Source organism: Ictalurus punctatus, chromosome 27, assembly GCF_001660625.3.
Source record: "Ictalurus punctatus breed USDA103 chromosome 27, Coco_2.0, whole genome shotgun sequence".
In the NCBI taxonomy this organism is placed as follows: domain Eukaryota; kingdom Metazoa; phylum Chordata; class Actinopteri; order Siluriformes; family Ictaluridae; genus Ictalurus; species Ictalurus punctatus.
This window is the reverse complement of record NC_030442.2, coordinates 6,542,392-6,570,042: the sequence shown is the minus strand read 5'-3', so window position 1 is coordinate 6,570,042 and position 27,651 is coordinate 6,542,392. Positions and strand designations below refer to the sequence as shown.

The 27,651-nt window shown below is 40.3% G+C and overlaps 2 protein-coding genes across 6 annotated transcripts in view; one reads left to right on the top strand and one right to left on the bottom strand.

Moving 5' to 3' along the window:
* cep89 (centrosomal protein 89) overlaps window positions 1-27,651 on the top strand; it is a 116,296-nt gene that overhangs the window by 58,418 nt on the left and 30,227 nt on the right. For all 5 annotated transcript variants that reach the window (XM_053676614.1, XM_053676618.1, XM_053676615.1 and 2 more), the window contains one exon: window positions 27,009-27,178. In XM_053676614.1, coding sequence (XP_053532589.1) covers window positions 27,009-27,178 — 170 coding nt within the window. The remainder of the gene's footprint in view (window positions 1-27,008; window positions 27,179-27,651) is intronic.
* On the bottom strand, window positions 131-27,102 carry zgc:165481 (uncharacterized protein LOC100073327 homolog). Its single transcript, XM_017458700.3, has 2 exons — window positions 26,805-27,102; window positions 131-1,905 (listed from the first exon to the last, which is right to left on the bottom strand). Exon 2 carries the CDS (start codon window positions 1,889-1,891, stop codon window positions 1,019-1,021), a length of 873 nt encoding a protein of 290 aa, XP_017314189.1. The 5' UTR covers window positions 1,892-1,905; window positions 26,805-27,102; the 3' UTR covers window positions 131-1,018.

Here is a 27,651-nt window from a genome sequence, read left to right as displayed (position 1 = left end):
TCATCTGTTACTGTTACAGGATGTTATGTATATGATGTCTAACAGGCTACACTTACAGAAAGGGGTTGGGGAAGCATGTCCCCCGCCTATAGAAGACAGAAAGTACTGGATGTGATGTGTATTCAGGGCAGTCTGAAACCTTTAATGGAACTGGCACAAGTTGGGTTTCAGGGTCTCATCACAATGTTTCCAAGTACACATCCGGATACACTTCCCCGCCTCTACCAATCAGCGTTTGCCTGAAGGTTAGTTGACTCACAGCACCCTAGATACTCATGACTCAATGTTAGCTTTTGGGAGGACAGAAGGAGAGACCATTATTGCACCTCTTGGACATAAATGTCCCTCTCTGTGTCATGATGCACATACACTTTAAAGCCCCAGACACCAGATGTGACTTTTTGTTGTTGTTGTTTTTGTTGTTAAGGAAGAGACTGGTTTAAATTTTTATATTATTATACAACAGTTAGCTCTGGTCCAGTTATTTGATAGGAAAAGCGGTGCTCCAAGGTTGCTGATATTAAATATAAAAGCACTGGAACATAACTGTTTGTATCACTCTACTTGTTTGTGTTCATCACATAAAATTCCAATTCTAGCAATAGTTTTTTAATAGAAAATGCTACTACACTTGCTATGGGCTGTCAGTCACCCTATGTGTTGCTTGGCAACACGCAATTCTCTATCCAGCTGTGGCTTCTTTGGGAACTATTTTCATTGATGGAGCAAAAATAAACGACATATTTGGGCATATTGTGTCTGAAATGTCAGTTACTATATATTAATTTCTTGTTTATAGAACTGATATATGAAAGCAATATTACACTCACAATCCTGCTGTTGTACTGTTGTATATCAGCACAGTTGGGATTACCTGATATTCAGTACAACAGCGCTCTTGCTCATGCGATATTGCGATATATTAAGTTTAACTGCCCTCAACACATATATGAAAGTGTCCTTGTGTTATTAGTTTGTTCACACTCATCGTTATGAGACACACTTTTGTCGTGTCCAGTCAGCTTCTGCTGGAGCAGTCACACATGCCTTGACAAAGGCACTGGCAGAATCCGTACATGAGACACACAGTAAGGCTGGTGGGGACAAGGCTAACACATACAATGCCCAGAGTAACTCTTTGGATCACCAGTAAGTATATGCCCAGTGGCAAGGACCCAAAGTAAAAAAAGCCCAGAAGCCACACAAGAATCCGCGGTACGTGATTACAAAACTTAGTGAATGCATCCTGGTCCATGGTGCCACCGTTTGATGCCACTGATATAGAGTCCAGGCTGTGTTCCCCATAGTCATCGGAGCTACCATTACGACTGGATGAATGCTGTGCATCTCTCTGGACCTCCATAATAGTGATGACCAGGCAGTTAGACGAATCGTGGTATGGACTATCACTAGACGATAGGCTCTTGGGTGTCAGTACCACCTCTTTGCTGTGGTCTGAATTCCAGCACTTGTCCCGAACCGCCAGGATTGACATGATGTTTGAGTCGTCTGGTAGTGCTGCCACTTCATAGTCATTAACTCTTGTCTCATGCCGGCAGAAGGGACAGCAGATACAGCCCGAGCTGTCTCCAATGTCCAGGATCTTGTTAAGGCAGCGGGCACAAACGCGGTGCAAGCAGTCCAGTATCTTGGGCTTACGGCTATGAATGTTGTAGCGCTGGTAGCAGATCTTGCACTCCATCTCATCGCTGGTGTTTGAGGCATTGGGGTTAAAAGTATTGCTTGGATTTGTGGGTGCATTGGCATTGTGTATAGGGCTTCCAGAGACGCTAGGCTTAGTGAGAGCATTGGGATGGGCGTTTGTACTGGGACTAGTGTTGTCACTGGAATTAGCAGGCCTCTGCTCTGGTTCAGCCTGAGCACAGCTCATCTTGGCATCATACTCTGCAGGAAAAAAGAGAGGGAAGAGTTTTATTGTGTAAAAAAAAAAAGCTCTTTAGCTATTATTTATTTATCTATTTTTCAAAACGATAATCGTTCACTTTCACTTTTTACTTTTATTCATTTATATTGCTTATAAAAATATGACTGAAATTATTATTATTATTTTTTTTATCTCATTTGGTCGTATTGGGTCATTAAATGTAGACTTGGGATTTTTCTTCATTATTTGCTGCCACTTGCTGGCTTTTCTATAGTGTATGAGAAAACCCAAGAAGGAAGATTAATTGCAAGTGAAAGAATAAAATGGAACAGGCTCTGGGCAAATGTTCCAGCCTTCTCCACAAACATTTCCCTATTGGTGATAACCTGGGTACAGGCATTTCTAAAACTGATTTGTTTTGGTTTTCCAGAATGTAGTAACATGGCATGCAAATATTGCCGATTGAATTATAGCAGAGTGATAGCGTTGTGCGATGCTGGAGTTTAGGCCTATTTGTACAGATTGACTGTGTGATTAAGCCAAGGCTGATGCTGTCAGTCACTTGAATTAGGATGTGATAGGGAGCTTGTTCAGTAATGCTTGCCCATGAACCTGTGTTAGAACCCTGTATATAAATCTCTCTCTCTCTCTAAAGTGGATAAATCTGAAATTGTGTTTTCATACTGTAGTGTGAATAAGAGAAAACACAGCTTTTTTGGTATGATTGTCACAAGATGGTGGAACTGCAAGCTTGTTTTCAGTATTAAATCATTTAATTTCACATTTAACTGATTTGTATAATATACAAGCAACGTCAAAGGTGGCATTCAAATGCCAGAAAGCTTGTTTTCAACATGCATGATATTGTTATCCTGGGATAATATACATATCCATAAACATGTCCTATGTGTCACAGCAATATAACATTCAGAAGGAGCTGTTTTTTTTCTTCTTTTTCTTCTTTTTCTTCTTCAAGTGTTTGCCAATCCTAGTCCTGAAATAGCCATGCTCTGCATATTTTATAGTGTTCCCTGCTCTAAGAAAACATGATTCAGCTAATCTGTGGAAACACTGCAACATCCTGAACCAGAATCATGATTTCAAGGTAGCACTACATGTACATTTCTTGGCAAAAAACACTTAGTTCTGATTGGACATAAGACCAGAGAAGGCTGCCATGGAAAAAAAAAAAATCATCTCTGATTGTTTTGACTATGAATACGGTGACTATTTTTCTTATAGTTAACACATTTTCCACTGTTTTAATGAGCAGTTATATTTGTGTATGTAGAATGCCAATGCAAGTTCTTATTGCATTGTCTGTCTCTTTTTAACATGTAGCTTCTGATACCATTATCAGTTGTGGGTGTGCAGCTTTTTATGTTCCCATAAATTACATGCCAGAGACTGTATAATTTATGCATATTACCATATTACGTTTATTGTTCATTTAAAAGCTAAACTCCATAATCATAAAAATGTAATCTTCTCTTTTTGCCTGTGATGTTCGACATCACACCTTAGGATTGGTCAGAGGAATTTATCACTTTTTAATATAATGAAATTGCTTAAATTGTCACCCTGTTATATGCTATGTGGCATGTTGCTGTCTCCAGAATTATGGCTCCATGTCATAAACTAACCTGGCAAATCAGTGGTTGTCTATTGCTTTTCGTTAGGAAGTGTTATTTTTTCTTTTAAAAAAAATAAGAAATTGTTGGCTTTTTTTTTTAAATACATATTTGGACAAGCAAACATTTAATAATCTTTGAAACAGTGCCTATTAATGAAGTTGATATAGCTTTTTAAATCATTTATTCAACGGAAATAACAATAGATGTGATATCCGTCTGTGGAAAAACTAAGTATACCCTTGGCCTCAGAAGCTAGTTTTGCCCCCTTTAGTAGAAATAACTTCTTGTAGGCGTTTTGTATAATTATCCACCAGGCTTGGTGGAATTTTTTACCACTCTTCCATGCAATACTCTTTCAGTTGCAAGATGTTTGAGGGTTTTCTTGCATGTACTGCACGTTTCAAATCCCCCCCCCCCCCCCCCCCCCCCCCAACATTTCAATGGGATTCACATACGGGCTTTGACTAGGCCATTCCATAACCCACCATTTCTTCATTTTGAGCCATTCCTTGGTTGATTTGCTAGTGTGCTTAGGATCATTATCCTGCTGAAAGGTCCATTTATGGTTCAACTTCAACTTTTGGACAGATTGCCTCACATTATCTTCAAGCACTCTTTGATATGATACAAAATTCATAGTTGAATCAATGGATATGAGCTGTCCAGTCCCTGAAGAAGCGATGCAACCCCAAACCATAACATTTCCACCACTGTGCTTCACAGCTGGTATGAGGTGCTTCTCCTGAAAAGCTGTCTTTGGTCAGTGCCAAATATGTCTGCTGTTACTGTGGCCAAACAGCTCTATCGTTCATTTGTCTGTCCAGAGCACATTATTCCAAAAGGCCTGCAAAGGTTTTTTCCTGGCACGCCTCCCATGCAGGTCTAATTTGTGCAGTTACTTTCTGATTGTACATGTATGCACTTTGACACCAACAGTTGCAAGACTTACTAGCAGATCCTGTGATGAAATTTTGGGGTTTTGTTAGACTTCTTTTTGCATCTTAGGTTGAATTTCCTGAGACTTGGCAGTCGTTTGTAGATTACGCCATTTGTAGGTGATTTTCCTTACAGCCAAATTATGTATTTAAAATAATTTGGAGATCTTTTTATATGACTTGCCATAGGCATCCACAACCTTTTTTCTGAAGCCCTTATAGAACTCTTTTGATCTTGGCATGATGACACCTCAATAGCAAAGGGAACACCAGCTATACAAATAAGACCGGTTCCACCTGCACTCCCTAAGCAGGTTCTAATCACTGGCAACCAATCTTGCACACCTGATTCTAGTTATATGGACTTGAACGTGTTATAAATGTAGGGGGTGTACTTACTTTTTCCATCTGACTGATCTGTTTGTTGTTAATTCGTAATTGTGAAAATTACTACAAAATTATTAATTTTATGTGTCACATGACCGAGTGTATCACCTTTATTAATAGGCACTGTTTCAAAGAGGATCAAATGTTTGCTTGTCCAAATATGTCAAAAAAGCCAACACTTTTCACATCACTGTATGCATAAAACTAGAGGAAAGGCTTCATTGTAAAGCACATCCCCAGATCCCATAAAAAATGTGTGGAATTTGAATCATCTCCACTATCCACTCTTGCAAAAAACAAAGCAAACCCTGTAAATGATATTAGTGTTGCCTTGGCTCAGCACTGTGTTGCTTAACAAAACTAATTGTCACAGTTTCACCCTTGACATGCTGGTATATGGAAACACTGATGAAACCTAGCAAAATCAAATGCAGCACAGAGCTGTCGTATTACTCTCCTGCTAACTCAACACTCTTGCAGTTAAAATATATTGAGGGGAAAATAAAGACATTAGTCCAAGTCAAATAATATCATTTGCGTATGATGTGAGGAAAGAATTCTACAGCTTATGTATAAATGTTGGCCAAAGACTTGCTGACTCTTTGTTGAGGGTGCAAACACTATGTGCTATATTTTTGAGGATAAGGTTTATGGCTGTAATATACTTGTTAGTTTCCCCATTGTCTGTATTAATGCACTTAACTAGCTATCTGTACACCTTAGATTTTTACATAACGTTAGCTACCATGTCATAGGCTAGTTGGTTTTAGGGAAACCAAATCATAGGACAGGGCAGTTGTACTGGAGCTTTCATTTGCTTGAATATAAGGTTTCTCACAGCTGGTACTGTAATTCAAACTATTTGTCACCATCAAAAAGAGAGTTTAGTAATTGCCTATGAGGAACTTTTTCACCTGGCTGAATCTTCAGTATGAGGCACTACAGTCTCACTTATCTTGGCTTTAATATACTATAATTTTAGTCTTCAAACAAATGCTGTGACTTCACTCACTCAGTGTTGCAATCAGTAAATTCTGGCAGCAGCAGCATTTCAAATTAGTAATCCACTAGTGACTTCAGACTATATCCCATTCCAGTGTCAGGAAATGCTCTGCTTATGCTTGTTTTTTCGTATTGTTTTTAACATTTTCCAGGTATCGCTTGGCAGAATCATTTGGTTAGCTAATCCTTCGGCTTCAGTTAAATATGTGCATTAAATAGGCACAATATCACAAATATGTCTATTAAAAGATTTTGACATACTGTCTACTAATAATAAGACAGCATTCTCACTGATTATTGGATCATTACTCAATTATTACTACTAATAGAAGCAGGTTTCAACAGTGGTACCTACACCCTTGACCACCCTAGAGGTATGAAAGCACGATTAATCAATAGCCAGTGTGTCCACACGAAATGTGCCAATAATGTGTTGTATTTATGCTGTGGAACAAAATAAAGTGTTTCTGATTAAAGCTGTAACAGATGGTATGGCTCCTTACACTAAAAACAGATGACTTACTGTACAGTATATGAGGCTAAGCTGCCAATTACTGCAGGAAAAATGCAAGAAAAACCTTTGCTTGTTCCTGGTGTGTATAAGAGGGAAATGCTCCTAGACACATTGTCCATTAGGCTGCATTAAGTGCTAAACACTGTTCTCTCTTAAACCAAGCCATCTTATTTATCTCGTACTCCATAACGATCAGTAATGTGTGTTTTAGTCTGTGTAGGAGAAAGAGCCAGCCTGGTTTAATTATTAAAATGAACAATGCATGCCATATAAAACCCAGTTCATTCAAATAATAATATCATTTGTTAATTCCCTGTAAGAGATGAGCTGAAGAAATAGAGGCCTGTCTGCATTTAAAGTAGCATTGAGCTAAATGAAGATATCAGGGATCAAATGTATGGTGTCCTCACTTGTTGACTGTTAATTTGCGCCTTTATTATTATTATTATTTTTTTAAAGAAAAATATTAGATGTACAGTAACTCATCCCCATGCCACTCCATTCCATTGTTATTATACTGATTTTTTTTCCATATTAAGTACTGTTCCTCCTTTCCCAACTTGGCTGAAAGTGACAGACACTGCACATGTCTGTCTAAATGTCTGTCTAAACATACCCAAAAGGTCTAATTGAGTCAACAAAAAAAAGACTCTAACAAACATTATATCTATCTATCTATCTATCTATCTATCTATCTATCTATCTCATATATATATATATATATATATATATATATATATATATATATATATATAAAATAAAACATATAACTCCAGAGCTTAACTGTCTAATTATTGTATTTGTTAAAAGTATAAAAAAAATTATATAAAAAATGTAGAGCTGCAACAACTAATCGATTATGAAAATTGTTGTTAATGAATCTCATTATCGATTAGTTGGTCTGCATGTGGCACGGGGTACGTTTACTCATTTGCGTTGCTTCTCTTCTGCAAACACGTACCGGGGAGTACAGACCAGTTATTGTTTCCCAAATGACGTACTATGCACTTATACTATGTATTATGTACTCTACCATCTATTGTATGCATTTTAGAAAGGTAATATTGGCTCAAATGGAACACGAGACATTTTTTTACTAACTGGAAGCATGAGCCGCTTCCCAGTCGATGGCACATAACGTCATACGCACGTAATGCACTGCCACTAGCTTTAGCAGATACCCAGAATCACCGACAATCACTTTCTTCAGTTTACTCTTTGTCAGCGCTACCTTTTATTCCCAACATGACCTCAGTCACTATCAGATGGAGGCGTAATCATCAAATGACAGCAGAAAAATTGTGTGAAGCAAGTCCTCTAAGGCAGGGGATCATTGTATATTCAATGCCACAAAGAAGACTGTAACCTGCAAACTTTACAAAACGGAGCTTGTGTAGCACGGAAGCATGACAGTGATGTACGAACACAAACTTGTGCTCCACTGTGTGCAAGGACTTGGGGAAAGTCATGCGAGTTGTTTAAATGGTTTAGTTTAATTTAAGTTTGTCATTATATGGTGTATTTGTGCGCGTGCAGTGTAATTTCTGTCATTTATTATAACGTAAGCTATAGTAACGAGGCCACGTTGCTACTCACTCGCAGTGTAGATGCAGTGCTAAACAGCAGGAGTGCAAGTAAGATCTGTAATGTCTAATAAATACAGTATGATCAAAGTAAACACAAGTAAAGCAGTATGCCTAAAGGCAGTGAGCAACAGAAACCACAAGGTGCAGTGAAAGTGAGATTTTATTATTAATTTAAGACTGTAGTCTAATTATCAGTGCTTTTTTCAGCAGTACTTGCATTCACTGGCCACTTTAATTTCAACACCTGTACCCCTGTTCCTTCATGCAATTATACAGTCATGTTGCAGCCGCACGATGCATAAAATCAGATACAGGTCAAGAGCTTCAGATAATGTTCATATCAGACATCAGAATTTGATGATCAGAATTTTGATCTCTGTGACTTTGAGCATTGCATAGTTGTTGGTGCTTGATAGACAGGTTTGAGTATTTTACAAAAGGCTGATGAAGCCTGGGATTTTTACTCTAGAGTGTCTAGAGTTCACACAGTTCTGCAGGCAGAAACAGCTTGTTGATGGAAAAAGGTCAGAGAAAAATCGCCAGACTGGTTTGAGCTGAATGGAAGCCTACAGTAACTTGAATAAGTACACTTTACAACCGTGGTAGGCAGAAAAGCACCTCATAATGTCAAACCTTGAGGCAGATGGGTTTACAACAAAGTTAATCAAAACTGGATAGTTGAAGATTGCAAAAAAGCTTGTGATGTTAAAATGTCTACTAAAATCCTGTACTTTAGTTCACGAACACCCATGAAGTGAGGCCTTCGCTTATGTTGCAAATTGATATTTAATGATATCTAAACTAATATTAAATTAGCATTAAACTGGTTGATGTTTCAGTGATCTGGCTTTGTGTGTGTGTATGTGTGTGTGTGTGTGTGTGTGTGTGTTTGAGAGAGAGAGAGAGAGATAGTGACACCGCAGTGTATGTAGTCTGTTGTATTTCCTTTTATGTAACCTCCCCCATTCAGAGACTGACTTTCCTCAAAGGAATCCAATATGTTTGTTCATTTTATGTTTGTTTATTATTTAAAGGAACTGGAAAAGGAACTTCACACCTGAAACTGAATATCTACCATCAGGCAGTATCTGGTCTAGAGCACTGTGTTAAACTCTAGTTAAACACTGAGTTTAGGGTTGTAAATTTTTAGAAGTCATTCCTGTGGTTAAATATAGCTGCCTACATAAGCTGTGTAATATGTTGACGAGCGAGTCAGACTAAAATCTAGCTCTTAATAGTCTGCATTTCTTATACTTTGTCTGAGTAATAAGCATGCAAAATCTTATATCTGTCGTTCTGTATTTTCCCACACTGTAATATTATATTTATGCATAAGTCTAGTGTTTTAAGTTGTAGGTTTCTGGGTATTTTTTATTATTTTTTTTTATTCCTCAGATGTTTACATCTTTAGTGGAATTTCTTGTCTCATCAGTACTACCGTCATTCATTAAAAAAAACAAAAACCCAACATCATTATAAATAAACCCCTGTGTTAAAGCCTGTACAAAAGATATACTGTGTGTTCTGTGAAACAGGGCACTTGTAGTCTTATGCAGTATTACAGATTATATCACAGCACTGGTGAGTTCTCCCCGCTTATTTCTCAAAAGGTGTTGAATCATTTTCAGTTACATCATGACTCTGAAAAGTGGTCCAGGCCACAATAGTAAATTACATATTTATGCACTTATCATTTTATAGTAACAATCAAATTACTTTGTTAGCCAGACACTCAGCTGTCGCTGCTATATTCAATGTAGTCCAACAATAAACTTATTTTCATTAACTAAGAAAAATATATCATCTTTCAGAGGTTGCTACGGTTAAGATATTTGTTAAGAGAGCATTATTTGTTTTTGTTAAAATAAATAACTGTGAGTCAATGTGAAATTATAATTCCCAATCAGCCCTCTGTCAGGGGTGTCAGGCTGGATACGTCAAACGTCATACCCCAGCAATAGGCACAAAAGATCTCAAACTACAGAAAGATAGGTGAGAATTAGCAGCCAGTCAGGGGAGAGCAAGAGTGAGAGAGCATAAAGTCAGAGTCCAAGTCAATTTAATACTTGAAAAAGGAAAATACTTTATATTGCCAAAGGTTTGTGGACACCAGACCACTGAACATCCCAATCCAAAACCATGAGCATGAATATGGAGTTGGACCTCTCTTTACTGCTGTAACTCCTGGTATGCTCCACTTTCCTGGGAAAGCATTCTAATGGACTTTGGAGTGTGGCTGTGGGGATTTGTGCTCATTCAGCCACAAGAGCACATGAAGTCGGGCACTGACGTCCGGCAAGAAGGCCTGCCTTGAAGTTGGTGATCCAGTTCATCCCAAAGGTGTTCAGTGGGGTTAAGGTCAGGGCTCTGTACAGGCCACTTGAATTTTTTCCACACCAACCTCGGTAAGCAATGTCTTAATGGACCTCACTTTGTGCACAAGGGTCATTGTGGAACAGGATTGGGCCCCTTAGTTCCAATGAAAGGACATTTTAAAGCTACAACACATAAATACATTCCAAACAATTGTGTGTTTCCAACATTGTGGCAACAATTTGGGGAAGACCCTCACATGGGTGTGATGGTCAGATGTCCACATATTCTGGGACATATATATTGTAGATTCATGTTGGAGTTTGGCTTCCTTCTTGCTGAACTGGTAATGTATTTATTGGATTTCTAGTATGGTGGGAAACTCTGGAATTTGCATGGTTGCTCAGTTATACTATGACAATCTCAGTTGTATCAGTTGAGAGTGAGCCATCTGGGGTGACTGCTGGGTTTATTTATTGCTCAGGGTTTCAGAGTTGCGCATACTTGGGCACCATTCCAAAATACATAGGGCCATACTAAATAGTTTGTCAGCACAAATAGTAATTTGTGCCATTACTAATTAGGCATGCTACTTTTGGTGGCATGTTACTTATGGTGCAGTATGCTGTTTGGAACACAGGCTTGAATACCCTCTGTACATGTGTATTTACAGACATGAGATTAATTTGTGTGGTGGCGAAGAGGACATTGAACCCCCGCATTTCGAAATGTTCTTCCCCAAGTAGCTTGCAATAGCATATTTCTACCAGAAGGGACACAATTACAAAATGGTACATCCAACATATTTAACATTTTAATGAAGTAAACTCTAGGGTCTGCGGTCTGTAACACTCAAATGTATAGCTGTTCCTTTATATTTTCTGGGACAGGGATATTCGTAAAGGGAGAGAAATATTAACAGAGGAAAATGTTGGAGCAAGATTGAACATTTATAACTGTTATGACATAAGCAACTACACCATAGTGTGCAGTACTCAAGCCCACTTTGCGTGTATCAAAGGCAATCAGTAGGGTAGTGGTAGCTCATTGGTTAAGACATTGGACTACTGCTCAGAAGGTCGTAAGTTCAAATCGAAGCCCTTGAGCAAGGCCCTTAACCCTCAACTGCTCAGTTGTATAAATGAGATAAAAGTCGCTCTGGATAAGGGCGTCTGCCAAATGCCATAAATGTAAATCTAACAATTGAATTTTGATTAACTGTGAACATCTTGTGAAATTGCTCTCTAGGTAAGTGCTCTCTAGGTGATAATGGACAGTGTCAGGGGGTGGATTCTGTCAGGAAGACAGTTTTTATATCTTCATGCGATATATTTATTTCTGTGCTGATGAACATGCAAATTTGGGTGAATTTCCACGGTGCAACAGGTGTAAGTGAATAAATAATAATGGCAGTCATTGTTATCCACATCATATTACAAATTCATCACAAATTCATTACAAGCTTTTCTGTTAGATTTCTAAACATTCATAAACTCAACTGTTGTCTTGAGAACACTAAACAATTGGCTTTTCCTTAGGTCTATGCTCCAGATGTTGGTTTGTTTGAATGTAATAATAATAACTATGTAATAATAATAAGTGTGTAGTGCTGTTGCCATGGTTGCTCTCTTCCCCCTGGTTTCCCTGTTGGAACACGGGGAACTATTTGTGCATTGCTAGCTGAAATAATTGGATTCATCCAGCAAATTAAGGCCTTGATGAGCACTTTATGATTATACCTCTTATGTTGGTTTAGGTTTACATGGTGGGAGTTGTATCAATGCATATAGTGAAAGGAAGGTTGTTTGCAGATTAAACACAGGCTTAAATGCAGTTGTTCTGTAAGGCTGCGTGTGTAAATGTAAATGCGCATTTAATGACACTTGGAAAAAAGTACAAGCTTATTAACATGGTTTAAAGTCAAATACTTCTTGCATAAGAGCAAAATAGCCTGTTTTGTTCTTTTTTTTTTTTTTCATGTTTACCTTAACCAATACGCCGTTTGAGCTGTTTCTACATAAAAGCACATACAGGATGAAGTCCATGCAGTTGGATTAAATGAGCACCCACGATGTGATGTACCGCAGCCTGGAAGTCACTTCAAGGACCACTTTTTTGTGTGTAAATTACTATGAAGTGCATGTAAATCTTCTGAAGGTTAATTCTGCCATTCAGCAACAAAAAAAGAAAGAAAGTAATATTGAGATGTTGTCTTAATTCTGACCATGATATTTAAATTATGATCATCATAATGTAGGTTTTATCAAGGCTGCACAAGTGACTAGACGGAGTACCTTTTAAATTTTATCCACAGTATTTTCACAAATGTTGTCCATATTGCAATTCTTTGTCTTTTTTTTAACTTATGCTGTAGTTTATTCATATAGTTACTTTTATTTTTTAACTAACATGCACACAGTGGCCACATTAATAGAACCACGTGTACACTTGCTCGTTCATGCAATTATAAAATTAGCCTGTGGCAGCAGTCACGATGTATAAAAGCATGCACATACAGGTCAAAAGCTTCAGTTCATGTTCACATCAAACATCAATACAGGGGAAAGATGTGATCTCAGTGACTTTGACTGTGGTGCCAGACAAGCTGACTTGAGTATTTCAAAAACTGCTGATCTTCAGAAACCTGCTGATTTTCATGCACAACAATATCTAGAGTTTAAACAGAAAGGTGGAGGGGAAAACAAACAAACAAACAAAAAAACATCCGGTGAGTGGCTGTTGCCTTACTGATGCGAAAGGTCAGGCGAACAGCCAGACTGGTTTGACCTACAGTAATCCAGATAACCACTCTTTACAGCCATGGTTAGCAGAAAAGCATCTCAAAATGCACAATATGTAAAACCTTCTGGCAGATGAGCTACAACAGAAGAAGACCACATCAGGTTCCACTCCTGTCAGCCAAGAATAGGAATCTGAGGCAGCAATAGACACAGGCTCACCGAAACTGGACAGTTAAAGATTAGGAAAAAAAATTTCCAACCTTCAAGTGTCTAGTTGTTCTCAACCTGTTCATGAATTGCTCTGCTGCAACATGATTGGTTGATTGGCTATTTGCACGAATGAACAGACAGGTGTTCCCACTGAAGTGGCCGGTGAGTGTATAATCCTGCATCTCGGATTTCAGTTCATGTTTCTGAGAAATCATACCATAGGAACATTCACTGTGTGACTTTGCAATGATTCTTTGTAAATCGCCCACAAGAATAATTGCATACAAATTAGTGCTGGTCATTTGGGATTTGGTAAATTTTTAGTAAATAAGGGCCTCAGTGCGTCAGTACAGTGTATTGCTGCTTGGTACTGCTATTTATTATTTGTTGTTATTGCAGATTCAAACCTTAAATGATGTAAGTTTCCTTTAATATTTTATTGATTATATAGGCAATACCATGTGCTAACATTAACCGAGTTGTGAATTTGAGTTGGGATTGTGGAAGTATTGCTCAGTTCCGCAGGCTTTGTGGGAGAAATGCGATAGATGAGGATGATCACTCGTCATGCTTGACCTCCTGCAGCTGAACTATTTGTGTTTGTGTACTAGAACCAAGTCGGCATTCTCTTCTCTCCTTTCCTCTGTTCGAAGCGCTTGTCATAAGTGTAAATGAAAGATGGTGTAACAGAGATGTGTGTGTGTGTGTGTGAGAGAGAGAGAGAGAGAGAGAGAGAGAGAGAGGGGGTTGAGAGAGGGATGGAGGGAGGGAGAGGGGGTTGAGAGAGAGGGATGGAGGGAGTGAGAGGGGGTTGAGATAGAGAGAGAGAGAGAGAGGGAGGGGGAGGGGGAGGGGGAGGGAGGTGCAGCAAGCTTTACTCAGGAGACTTAGGTCATGTTTTATAAAGGACACTGCAGCCGGTGCTGAAAATGTCAGCTTCTCACAAACATCTCTCCATTATTTGCAGCTCATCTTAACTCCTCTCTCACTCAACACTCATCCAACATCAAGCTGATTTTATTTCCCAGAAATGTCAATAGGTCACCATGGCATAAAGGGGAAAATCACCTTCTAGTTATTTTGAATAATAAATAAAATGATTACAAATGAAGGCTGCTTTTTTCTTTCTTTTTTTGTATGACAGCAGTGATTTGTCCCTGCATGACAGCTGCTGTCAGAACGGATTGCTTTGGATGACTGACTCTGTTGAGTTTGTCAACCTTTTTTGCCTGTCTGTCCAGCAAATAAACTGACGGAACTCTGTATTAAGACTATATTAATAAATTTAGAGGCATTATGCGCGAGTATGTTTGTATGTATTTTTAATTATTATAGCTTTTATGTTTGGAGTGGATTTGTAGTTTTATAAGATTTCAAATTTGTTTGCGTATTTAGTTTGGCTACCTATAACCCCAGGCAAAAATGATGGAATCACCACACGTAGAGGATGTTCACCCGGCTTTTTTAATTCGCAGCAAATAAACTAATCACAGACATGACACAAAACAATTTTGAAAAATTCTGAACATTCTGGTTTCATGAAACACACTTCAAACAAATTAAATAAAATTGCAGTTGTCAACTGAAACAATGGAAAGGATTATAAAACTCCTTCAAGGAGGAAATCCGACACGGAGTGTGGCAAGAGATGTTGGTTGTTCCCAGTCAGCTGTGTCCAAAATTTGGAGCAAGTATAAACAAAATGGGAAGGTTATAAAAGGAAAACATACGGGTCGACCAAGGAAGGCGTCAAAGCATCAGGATAGAAAAATATAACATGCCTTGAAAACAGAAAATGCACAACAAAACAAATGAAAAACAAATGGACAGAAATAGGAGTCAATGTTTTTGACAGAGATAAGCTGAATGAAATGGGATTTGCGTATAGAAAAGCCTAATGAAAACCAGCACTAACACCTATACAGAGGAAATCATGGTTACAGTGGGCTAAAGAGAAGCAATCATGGAGTGTGGATGATTTGATGAAAGGGATATTCAGTGATGAATCATGGATCTGCACTAGTCAGAGAGATAATGCTGGAACTTTTGTCTGCGCCGTTCTAACGAAACATAAATATGACTGGCTGAAGAAAACAATCAAATTTCCGCACTCATTTATGATATGGGGTTTCATGTCAGGTAAAAGACCAGGCAAGACCACCAAATAGGTTTGGTTATGATGAAGTCATTTTTCAGGGTAATGCATCTCGCCACAGAGCAAAGAGTGTTAAAGCTTTTCTTCAGGAAAGGCAGATCAACTCCGGATCTCAATAAGATTTAAATTTATGGTGGAAATGAAATAAATTGGTCCATGACAAGGCTCCATCCTGCAAAGCTGATCTGTCAACTGCTATTCAAGAAAGTTGGAACCAGCTTGATGGAGAATATTGTTTTTCATGAGTGAAATCCACGCCTCATAGAATTCAAGCCATCATAAAAGCCTGAGGAGGAGCAAAAAAGTACTAATTGTAGATTTTTTGTTGTTGCTGCTGATGAGTCCATAATTTTTTTCCTCAACATTAAGTGATTCCATAAATTTTTCCTCTACTTGATCTGGTGAAAAATAGGCCATTAATTAAAACAATTTAATTGAATTTGTTCGAGGTACGTTTCAAGAAGCCAGAATTTTCTGCTATTAAACAACAACAACAAAAAAATGTTTTGTGTTATATCTGTGATTTGTTTATTTGCTTTGAAGTAAACAATCCAGGTGAGCATCCTCTAAGTGTGGTGATTTCTTCATTATTGCCAGGGGTTGTAGAGTTTGTTCGAACACTGCTAATTCACGTATATATGTTTATGCATGTTCCAAATTCTAAACAATTCGATTTGCATTTGTGTTTTTTCCCCCATGATTGTCAAACAGTGAAATGTTTTCAAGGAAGAGAAAGAGGACAATTCCAGTTTATTTATACACCCTGCTCTCGTTTTCCTTTTCATCCATTTTTCCTGTCTTGTCTTAATATAAGGAATTTACTGTCATTACAGGATTAAAATTGGACTCACTTCGGCATCTTAATTATAATGCCCCTACTGCACCTGCCTAACACAATAATAGCATTCTTGCATAGCTGCAGCCTCTTAAATGCAGTATTAGTATTTGTGAAAGATCTCCACTGTCTGTGAAAATTCTTGTAACTATCAAATACAAGATAGTTTGTAGAGGCTCTGTATTTTTGTTTTAAAATATCTGGAACATGTGGCCAAATGTTATAGGATGTACAGTATATGCAGTGTGTAGGCATGGTATCTAGAAATGATAAATAATAGTATACAAATTTTAAATATGATATCTGTTAATGATAAATAATAGTATACAAATAATAGTATACAAAGTCCTCATTTGTAAGTCGCTTTGGATAAAAGCATCTGCTAAATGAATAAATGTAAATGAGCGCACAGCTGGAGTACTATTATTATATTTAGAAAATTGGCTGGACTCTGAGGAAAATATCAAATGTGTACTTAGATCATTCCTGTTTGTACACAATGTTCAAAATCAAAGTCTTTGTCTAAGTCACACAAGACGTACATTTGTACTGGCCAAAGGCTGCAGTCTACATTCAATGTAAGCTAATACAACTTGAATGAAGTATCAGACAGGTTTGTGATTACCCAACACTAGCTAGTGGGCTTATACTAACTCAAAGTGGCAAGTGAAAAGAGCAATGGGAAATGCCCTGCAGAGGGGCAAATAAATCTCTTCATTTGTTGACAAAACTCTCCATAACTACTGAGTAGAGTTCAATTTCAGCTATCCTTCCCAACTCATTATACTCAGAGCCCAGCACATTTCTCTCAACACAGCAGTGGAAACACTACAGAATAACTGTGAAATGAATGTTTCCAATGGAAACTAGGTTTCGAAAGAGTCTTACCAGAGTAAGATAATGTTATCTCTTGAATTCTATAATTAGGTGAGCTATTTTTTTGTTAAACTCCTGAAACATTGTTCACTTCTCTTCTTCCTCATATTGTACATCAGGTTTAAATATGTAGTTCAGTTTTATTTGTATAATACTTTTGACAATAGGCATTTCTCACAGAGCAGCTCTCTATGTTGATTTAGATCTCTAATGAGCAGGCCAGAGGTGACAGTGATGAGGAAAAACTCACTGAGGCGACATGAAAGAGGAAACGGACTCGAAAGGGAACCTGTCCTCTTCTGGGTGATACCACATATTGTGATGGTTTTGTGAAATTCGCATAAATTGGTTTTGTGAAATTCTTAAGTGTATCTGTGTGGAACTATAAATACAATCGAGGAGCAGCAGCCATATTTCAGAACACTCTATGCCTATTCATGTAGGTGATATTGGTCCATATTAAAATTTACATTTTTCTGCCATCAAACAGTCCCTCCAGGATTTAGTGATTTTGCGATAACAGAATTTAATGCAACTCCACAATATTTGGACGAGCTTAAAATTTTTCTAAATTAGCCATAGATTTTCCACAGATTTGGTGCCAAGACACGTCATTTAACATCAACACGCATTCAGCCAAAGCCCAGTTCGATTCAGGTACATGCACAAAAAACTCACGTTGCAAAATTGCATCACAAATTTTGAAAAAAGTCACAGCAAAATAAAGCATTTTTGGCCACAACAATCAAAAAAACCTCAGCGAAATCCTATACAGACTGGTCAAGGAGTTTGAAGTGATGGTTGTATAAATACCCCTGCATCTGGAAGTTCTGATTGCTAATGGGACAGTTTACTGGCAAAAACTATACCATGAAGACAAAGAAATGCTCCGAACAACTCCACAACAAGGTTATTGAAAAGTACCAGCCAGTGGATGGATGCAAGAGCTTCACTGAATATCCCTTAGAGTACAATGAAGTCAATGTTAGAATTTCATTTTTTTAAAGAATATGTCACTGCTGTAAATCTACCTGAGAAGGCCATCCTTAAAAACTTGAGTGTCATGTAAGCAGGGCATGTCAAGCCATCTTGAAGGTTTTTTGGGGTTTGTTTGCAGTTGATGTCATTCAGATGTGGCCTTGTATGCTTATTAGTGGCAATGTTGTTTACCACAAACAATATGTATGTGTCATGATTCCCCCTTGAAGCAGCGTGCTCTAAGCGTGAATGCGCGAGCACCTGCTTTTCCATTGTTGACAGTAGTGACATCTGGACACGTGTGTTTTGTTTATGTTTCTGTCATGTCTCCTCCCTGTTCTGTCATTGGCTGGGATTTCACGTGTGTCTGTATTGCCCTCAGCTGCTAGCAGTTTAGACGCTGATCATGTCTACATATATACCGCGCGCCTCCCAGCACACGACGCGGAAGATTATCATAGAGTTAGATTAGTTCGTTTAGTAGTCATAGTCACGGCCCATGTTTAGAGTTAGTTCACGCTGGATTATCCGCTCCCAGTTCCTCGTCATAGTTCATGTTTCTTGTTTTGTTTATCGACCCTGTTTTCCGTGACCACGACCTTGATTCATGTTAACCCTGTGTATGCCTGTTTGCCGATCGCCTGACCTTTGCCTGTTTTGGCTTACGTTTACGGATCACGTTTTGGATTTGTCTGCCTGTCTCTCCTTTAAAATAAACAACTGTTCATACTGCAATTGCATCCGTCCTATCTCCGCTCCGTCACGAAACGTGACAGAATCTTCCGCCAATAACATGGATGCAGCAGGAGAACGGAGAAAACGCGGAACCCGGATGTCGACGCCAACCGTCCCCGCTATGGACTCAGTCCAATTCCCACAATGGACATTTATGGAGCTTCCTGATCCATTTGACGGATTTTTCGGTGCCCCAGAATATTTTCTGGTAGACTGTCAATTCTATTTCTCCAGCCTGTTAGACCCTAAGCCAGAGGAGAAGCAATGGCGCCGATTCATGTGGTCCCGGTTCTTTGGTCCGGCCCGTCAGTGGGTGCAGCTCCAACTGGATAAGCACTGTAGGAACCTGGACAGTGTAGAACAGTTTGTGGGGGAGTTCATGATGCGGTTCGGGAGTCCGGAGGCGAGGGTCAAGCTAGAACAACTTTTCGGGGGGGTAAGTCTGGCAGGCAAACTCATGCAGAGTCTCAAGTCCCTGAGGTCCAAGTCAAGTCTCCAGTCTCTGAAATCCAAGTCAAGTCTCAAGTCCCTGAGGTCCAAGTCAAGTCATAAGTCCCTGAGGTCCAAGTCAAGTCTTCAGTCTCTGAAGTCCAAGTCAAGTCTCAAGTTCCTGATGTCACGTCCAAGCCTGCTGATCCAGTTGACCAAGTTCCGCTAATATCTAAGCCTAACAACCAAGCTCTGCTCATGTTCCCGTCTGATGACCCAACCAACCAAGTTCTGCTCACGCCCGAATCTGCTGACGCGCACAGCCAAGTTCTGCTCACGCCCAAGTCTGCTGACACGGACAACCAAGCTCTGCTCACGTCCATGTCTGCTGACGCACAACCAAGTGTCTGTTGACACGGACAACCAAGCTCTGCTCACATCCCAGTCAGCTGACATGACCAGCCAAGTTCAGCTTGCAGGCCCCGCTGTGTACATCGCTCTGCCTTCCTATTCAGCCGAGGACATCGCTCTGCCTTCCAGTTCAGCCGGGGACGTCGCTCCGCTTTCATGCTCCGACAAGGACGTCGCCCTGGTTCCCTGCTCTGCTGAGTACAGCGCTCTGTTTTCCTGTTCAGCCGGGGACGTTGCTCCGCTTTCATGCTCCGATGAGGACATCGCCCTGCTTCCCTGCTCTGCTGAGTACAGCGCTCTGTTTCCCTGTTCAGCCGAGGACGTCGCGCCGCTTTTCTGCTCCGCCGAGGACGTCGCACTGCCTTCATGCTCCGCTGAGGACTTTGCTCAGCCTGCCTGCCCGGCTGTGGACGTCGCTCCACTTTCATGCTCTGCCGAGGACTTCGCTCAGGCTGTCTGCCCGGCTGTGGTTGTCGCTCTGCCTACCTGTTCAGCCGAGGACGTCGCTCTGCTTTCCTGCTCCGCCGAGGACGTTGCTCTGCCTTCATGCTCCGCTGAGGACTTTGCTCAGCCTGCCTGCCCGGCTGTGGACGTCGCGCCGCTTTCATGCTCTGCCGAGGACTTCGCTCAGGCTGTCTGCCCGGCTGTGGTTGTCGCTCTGCCTACCTGTTCAGCCGGGGATGTCGCTCCGCTTTCATGTTCCGACGAGGACGTCGCCCTGCTTCCCTGCTCTGCTGAGTACAGCGCTCTGTTTCCCTGTTCAGCCGAGGACGTCGCTCTGCTTTCCTGCTCCGCCGAGGACGTTGCTCTGCCTTCATGCTCCGCTGAGGACTTCGCTCAGCCTGCCTGCCCGGCTGTGGTCGTCGCTCTGCTTTCATGCTACGCCGAGGACTTCGCTCAGCCTGTCTGCTCGGCTGTGGTCATTACTCTGCCTCCCTGTTCAGCCAGGGAAGTCGCTCCGCTTCCCTGCGCTGCCAAGAACACCGTGCGGTTTCCTGGCTCTGCTTGGGACATTCAGCCCAGGGGGCCGGGGCCGTCAATGAAATTCGCTCTAAGCACGAATGCATGAGCACCTGCTTTTCCATTGTTGACAGTAGTGACATCTGGACACGTGTGTTTTGTTTATGTTTCTGTCATGTCTCCTCCCTGTTCTGTCATTGGCTGGGATTTCACGTGTGTCTGTATTGCCCTCAGCTGCTAGCAGTTTAGACGCTGATCATGTCTACATATATACCGCGCGCCTCCCAGCACATGACGCGGAAGATTATCATAGAGTTAGATTAGTTCGTTTAGTAGTCATAGTCACGGTCCGTGTTTAGAGTTAGTTCACGCTGGATTATCTGCTCCCAGTTCCTCGTCATAGTTCATGTTTCTCGTTTTGTTTATCGACCCTGTTTTCCGTGACCACAGCCTTGATTCATGTTTAACCCTGTGTATGCCTGTTTGCCGATCGCCTGACCTTCGCCTGTTTTGGATTACGTTTACGGATCACGTTTTGGATTTGTCTGCCTGTCTCTCCTTTAAAATAAACAACTGTTCATACTGCAATTGCATCCGTCCTATCTCCGCTCCGTCACGATACGTGACAGTATGTACTGTATACAGGAGTATAGTAATTAATCGCTGTTCATGCTTGCTCAGTTGAATTTTATGATGACTCATTTCCACTTAGCTAATCTGTCAGTTTCCTTGCAGCACCTTATCAAACACAATTTTGTGCTTGTGTTTTGTTTTATTTAATAAAATATGTCCAAAGAGATCTGTGATTTCCCTCTTCAGATATTATACATGGTGTGAAAAAGTATTTCCTGATTTCTTCGGTTTTTGTGTATATCTCTTTTAGACCTTCAAATGAAATACTACATTAAACAAAGGCAACCTGAGTAAACACATAATACAGTTAATTATTTTTTATTTTTATTGAAGCAAAAAAGCTGTCCAAAACCTATCACTGATGTAAAAGACTAATTGCCCACTTAAACAAATTCTGTGTTTGGTTTATGCCAGATGTAACAAGACCCCTGTCTTCCAAACAGTTCCACTTTCAACCCACAGAACATTCTCCCAAAAGGTTTGAGGATCATCAAGGTGTGTTCAGACAAACCTTAATGCTCTTCTGGGTTAGCAGTGGTTTTCGCCTCACCACTCTTCAATGGATCCCAGTGTCTTTCTGATAGTGGAGTCACAGACTGATGCATTTCAATCACCTTCTTCTCATAATTTCTGAAATTTCTTTGAATGTTGGCATAGTGTTACGGGGTAAGACCTTTTAATCAACTATATATTTGTCTTATAAATGTTACCTAGCTAAACTGTTAGGCAACAGTAAACTTTGTATGGAAATGTCTGACCAGTCCCTGGTACCCTCTCATGGACATGGTGAGAGGGTAACTTCCTGCAACATCTAAGGCTGCAAAGTTTTTACCTCTTTTAATTTTAACTGTGCCTCTGTATTTCTGTCTTTCTGTTACCATATATTCTGTGGTTTTAATTAATTATTATTTTTTTAAATCAGAGCACTTGCTACTATGGAAAATATCACAGTCAAGCCCTGCTAATGGACTATGTAAATATAGTCCATTAAAAATAGATCCCCTACTTTATAACACCCTTTTACACTCTCCTGTCTACTGTAGTGCTGAAAGTGAAAGGGTGAAAATGCCATTTTATCTTAAATCGCGCCGCCAAAAACAACACATTAAAATGAGTATTACAGAGGAGTGTATAGCCGAATGTTGTAAGCTATGCATCAGTGTATTACTCAGTAAGACCTTTTAACCAAGTTTGTGCTGTTGAAAAATTCTATTTAAGTGGAGATTTGATTGAACAGGGTTTGCAGTAATCAGGCCTGGTTGCATCTAGTCCAGCTGAACACCATTATGAATGCAGTTTCATAGATTTGGGGAATTAGTAACTATGGGGCAAATAGATTTTCACACAGACCCAGTTGGTATTGGATAACATTTTGTACTTCAATAAATAACATTATAATTTAAAAACTGTGTTTTGGGTTTGCTCATGTTGCCTTTGTTTTATCTTAGAACTTGTTTTAATTTCTGAAACAATTTAGTATGCGATATACACAAAAACAGAAGAAATCAGTTTTCACAGTACTATACAAAAAAGCTTGCAAACATAACTATCAATCATAAAAAGGTATAGATAGATAATTTTTGGTTTTTGTCCTCAAATAGGAAATTTGTTTCCACTGTGGGTGTGTAGAAAAACATAAACACAACAACACCATACATATAAACCATCATAAACAATCACAGGCATAGAGGGGAGAAGGAAACAAAAAGAAAACATCAGGATCATACAACAAATGCCAGAGCATAAGATGGCATCATAATGGCTGATTACCTATGCGTTTAACGCTCGTATCGCCATAGGTATATTTCACATAAATATGCACTCATTTTATTCATAGTCCTTAGCTACCGATTTCGGTTATGATAAATGACTTATAATTCTTAGTAATTTAAGGACTAATTATATCTTGTTCATTGAGTAGAATGTGCCAGCTGTGGAGGCTCGATCACACACTGACATGGTATTACTTATCAGGTACGAAATGTGTATTAAGTCATGAATAACATGTGGGGGTGCTGTTATAGAAAAAGTGCTCCATGATTGGTTGGTGTGATACGGCCAAACGCGAAGCTGTGAATAGAAATCTTCAGGATGACCCTGAGACCACAACGCCACTCATCTTTTGCAGAATGGACAAACAGGCATGCTTGTCATGAGTGAATTAAATTATCTGCCTGACAGAATCTGTGGCAATCCTGCATGCAATCGTTCTAAATGTTTCACATGCAAATTTATTAACACAGCCACTAATATCCCAGGCCCTAAAGGATGAGGTTTTATCACTCATCAGTCCTCATGAATCACCGCAGGAGTTGTTTATTGTCTCTCTTGCAAGAGATGCAATCAGCTGTTCATCAGTGAAAGCATGAAGAGACTGGCTGAGCATTATACTATCACAATAAAGGATTACTCCTCTCCAGTGGTGAGAAACATCACCAGCAGTAGACATAGCATTAATGACATCCCTGTTCTTTACTGCTGGTTTTTTTTTTTGGGACCAATGAAGTGAGGAAGCTTAAGTAGAAAGAGTTCGTTTACACTCTCAGAACTTTGGAATCCTGTTGAATGAATGTAATGTTTTGACAGCAACTATTCAATCATCTTATCATCTTAGATATTTTAAATATCTATCCTTTTCACCTCCTTGCCAGAGCCATATCTCCCTGCAGTTCTCGCCTGGTTTCCCACTGAAGCTAAGCAGGGTTGAGCCTGGACTGTATCTGGCCAGTACCTGGATGAGAGACCTCTAGGGGAAAACTAAGGTTGCTGCTGGAAGTGATATTAGTGAGGCCAGCAGGGGGCACTCACCCTGTGGTCTGTGTGGGTTCTAATGGCCCAGTATAGTGATGGGGACACTGTACTGTAAAAACAGCACTGTGTTTCAGATGAGACGTTAAACCGAGATCCTGACTCTCTGTGGTCATTAAAAATCCCAGAACACTTATCGTAAAGATTAGGGGTATAACCCACTGGTGTCCTGGTGAAATTCCCCCATTGGCTCTTCTCTATCATGGCCCCATAATAATCTCCATCCCTGAATTGGCTACATCACTCTCCTCACTTCACCACTAATAACTGGTGTGTACTGCTGTGTGTTCTGGTGCACTATGGCTGCCGTCACATCATCCAGGTGGATGCTACACACTAGTGGTGGGTGAGGAGACCGCCCCCCATGATAATCACCCTATCATGTGACAGCAGTGCAATTTCCTTTAAATCATACAGATACAGGTCAAGAGCTTCACTTAATGTTCACGTCAAACATTGGAATGCTGAAAAAATGTGATCTCAGTGACTTTGACTGTGGCATGGATGTTGGTGCCAAATCGACTGATTTAAGTGTTTCAACTGCAGATCTCTAGGTTTAGGTGTAGGTCTCTGGAGTTTACACAGAATTTTGCAAAAACAAAACAAAAAAAAAACATTCTGTGTATGACAGTTCTGTGGGCAGACATGCCTTGTTGATGTGAGAGGTCAGAGGAGAATGGTCAAATTGGTTTGTTCTGACAGGAAATCAGTGGTGATTCAAATAACCACTCTTTACAACCTTGGTGAGCAGAAAAGCATCTCAGAATACACAACAAAATGTCATACAAAAGCAGAAGACCACATCAGGTTCCACTTCTGTCTGCCAAGAACAGGAATCTGGGGCTATAGTGGGCACAGGCTCAGCAAACCTGGACAGTTGAAGACTGGAAAAAGCCCAAAGTATCTAAATCCTGCACCAGAGTTCACTAATACTCACTGAGTGAGGCCTCCACTTATGTTACTAATTAATAATTAATCAGTTAACCTCAGATTACAGTTCTAGAGAAAGCTGATGTGGTCTTCTGCAGAAAGGTTCAACGTGTTGTGCTCTCTGAGATGATTTTCTGCTCAGTGTATCTGCGTGACTTGCACTGTTGCCACATGATTGGCTGATTGGGTAATTGGATCAATGAGCGGATGTACAGGTGTTCCTATTAACATGGCCAGTGAGTATGTGGGCACCTGATCATCACACCCATATGTTCGTGTTGATCATCCTATTCCAGAACCATGATCATTAATATGGAGTTTGTTCCCTTTTGCTGCCATAACAGCCTTCACTCTTCTGGGAAGGCTTTCCACAAAAATTTGGGATGTGGCTGTGGGTATTGGTGAGGTCAGGCAATGATGTTCATTAAGAAGGCCTGGGGTTCAGTCTACATTCCAATTCATCCCAAAGGTGTTCAGTGTGGTTGAGGCCATGACAAAGTCCTCTGTGCAGGTCACTCAAGTTTCTTTCACCTCGACCTTAGCAAATCATGTCTTTATGGACCTTGCTTTATGCACACTTGCATCTTCTTGCTGGAAAATATTTGCACCCCTTAGTTCCAATAAAGAGAAATCTTAATGCTACAGCAAAGAAATAAAGTCTAGACAATTGTGTGCTTCATAATTTGTGGCAACATTTTGGGAAAGACCCACATATTGGTGTGTTGGTCAGGTCTCCACATACTTACAGCCATATGCTGTATATTCTCATAATCATTATTTAGAGGGTCAATCAACACATGCAGGATGCTATGTTGTAAACCAAAGCTCAATGGGTCTGTAAATGTATTTATGAGCTCTGTGAGGGTGTTTATGGGCTTGCCTGTCTGTCTGTCTGTCTGATAAATGGAGTATATGATCATGTTTCTGATGTCACAGAATTACATAGAAGCAGCAGGTGTGTGTGTGTGTGTGTGTGTGTGTGTGTGTGTGTGTGTGTGAAGAGAGAACAGCAATATTGTATATGTATGTGTCTCTCTGCAGGTCCTTCTTGATCTGTTTCAGTTTGTCCAGATGAATTAATATCTTGCTTCTTCTTCTTTTCCTCACTTCTCTCAATCTCTTCTCTGCTATTCTCTTTCCCCCTTTTTGTTTCTTCTCCTGCCTTTTCCTCCTCTACTTCTCTTTCCAGTTTTCTCCTCTTATCTTCTTAACTCCATTCTATTTATTCTCTACCCCCTTCCTCTCTCTCAATCTCTCACGCTTTCTTTCCTTTCCTTTCACATTTTGCCCTGTCCTCTCTTCCTTTTCCCTCTCCTCTTCTTCTTCCACTTGCTATTTCTTTCCTCCTCTCTCTTCTTCTCTCTGCATCTTCTTCTCTCTCACTCATTCATATTTATCTCACTCTGTTCTGTTCACATATTACATCTCCTTTCCCATCTTTCTTCTCCTGGTTGTTTCTCTTTTTCTTTCCTCCTTTCCTCTGTCTTCCAGAAAGAAAAATCTTTTCTCTTCACTTTTCCTTTCTTCTTCCCTCCTCTCCCCTTTCCAGTCCTCCTATTTCCTCTCCTATCTTCTCTTTCCTGTCCTTCTTTTGTCTTCTAATATCCATTTTTTGTCTTCTTATCCATGTTTTCCCTATCCCCTCTCCTCTCCTCTCTCCTCTCTTCTCCTCTCCTCTCCTGTCTCCTTTCCTTTCAATCAAGCAAAGGTTTAAACTCTGCCATATGATTTATCTTGCTGACAAACTTGTATCATCCAGCCTACCTGACACACACACACACACACACACACACACACACACACACACGCACACACCCTGAGCGTTTAAAAACATTTTTTAATGTTACCTTAGTCCTGGTCTTAGTCCTGGTGTGTGTCTCCACTGGAGGCCGTGTGTGTGTTTGCCTTGATGAGTGTTTGAAAAAAAAATCCACATCCACTGATGTTCACATCACTGTTGCATTCTCTCCCATCGCCTCATTTGCGCGGCTTTCTATCCACAGCTGCTCACTACTTGCCTGTGTCTGTGTCTGTGTGTGTGTGTGTGTCAGGTGTTCAAGCAGCAGGCGTCAGCCAGCGTGTGTGCGCTGGGCCAGCGTTTGCATGAACAGGAGAAGGACTTTGCAGGCAAAGCGGCAAGTTTCCAGCGGGAGATCCAACACCTGCAGGCTCAGCTCCGCGACCGACAAGAACAACTCAGTGGAGCTCTGCAGCAAAAGAGGTGACCGTGCGCTCTCTCTCTCTCTCTCTCTCTCTCTCTCTCTCTCTCTCTCTCTCTCTCTCTCTCTCTCTCTCTCTCTCTCTCTCTCTCTCTGAATGGTGCGATGCCGCAAGGATGAGATGTAAGAGGGGACGCAGAGGAGCAGCAGTCATCGTAGAGCAAATAACAGATCAGCTGAGAAAGAGGGATGTGGAGAGGGGTGGAGAGAAAGAGAAAGAGAGATGAGGGCGTAAGAAGAAGGGTAAAGTGGCACACCTGCAGGCAGTCCCTGAATTTCTCAGTAGGATTTCTCTGTCTGTTTGTCTGTCTGTTTGTCTGTCTGTTTGTCTGTCTTTCTCTCTCCCTCTCCTACTGCCCCCCCCCCCTTTTCTCATTTAAATTTTTTTCTGTTGGCATCTCAGCACTCCTGACCTTTTTTTATTTTTAATTTTTTTAAATTTTTTAAAACAACATTTTCTATTATTTCTGCTGTT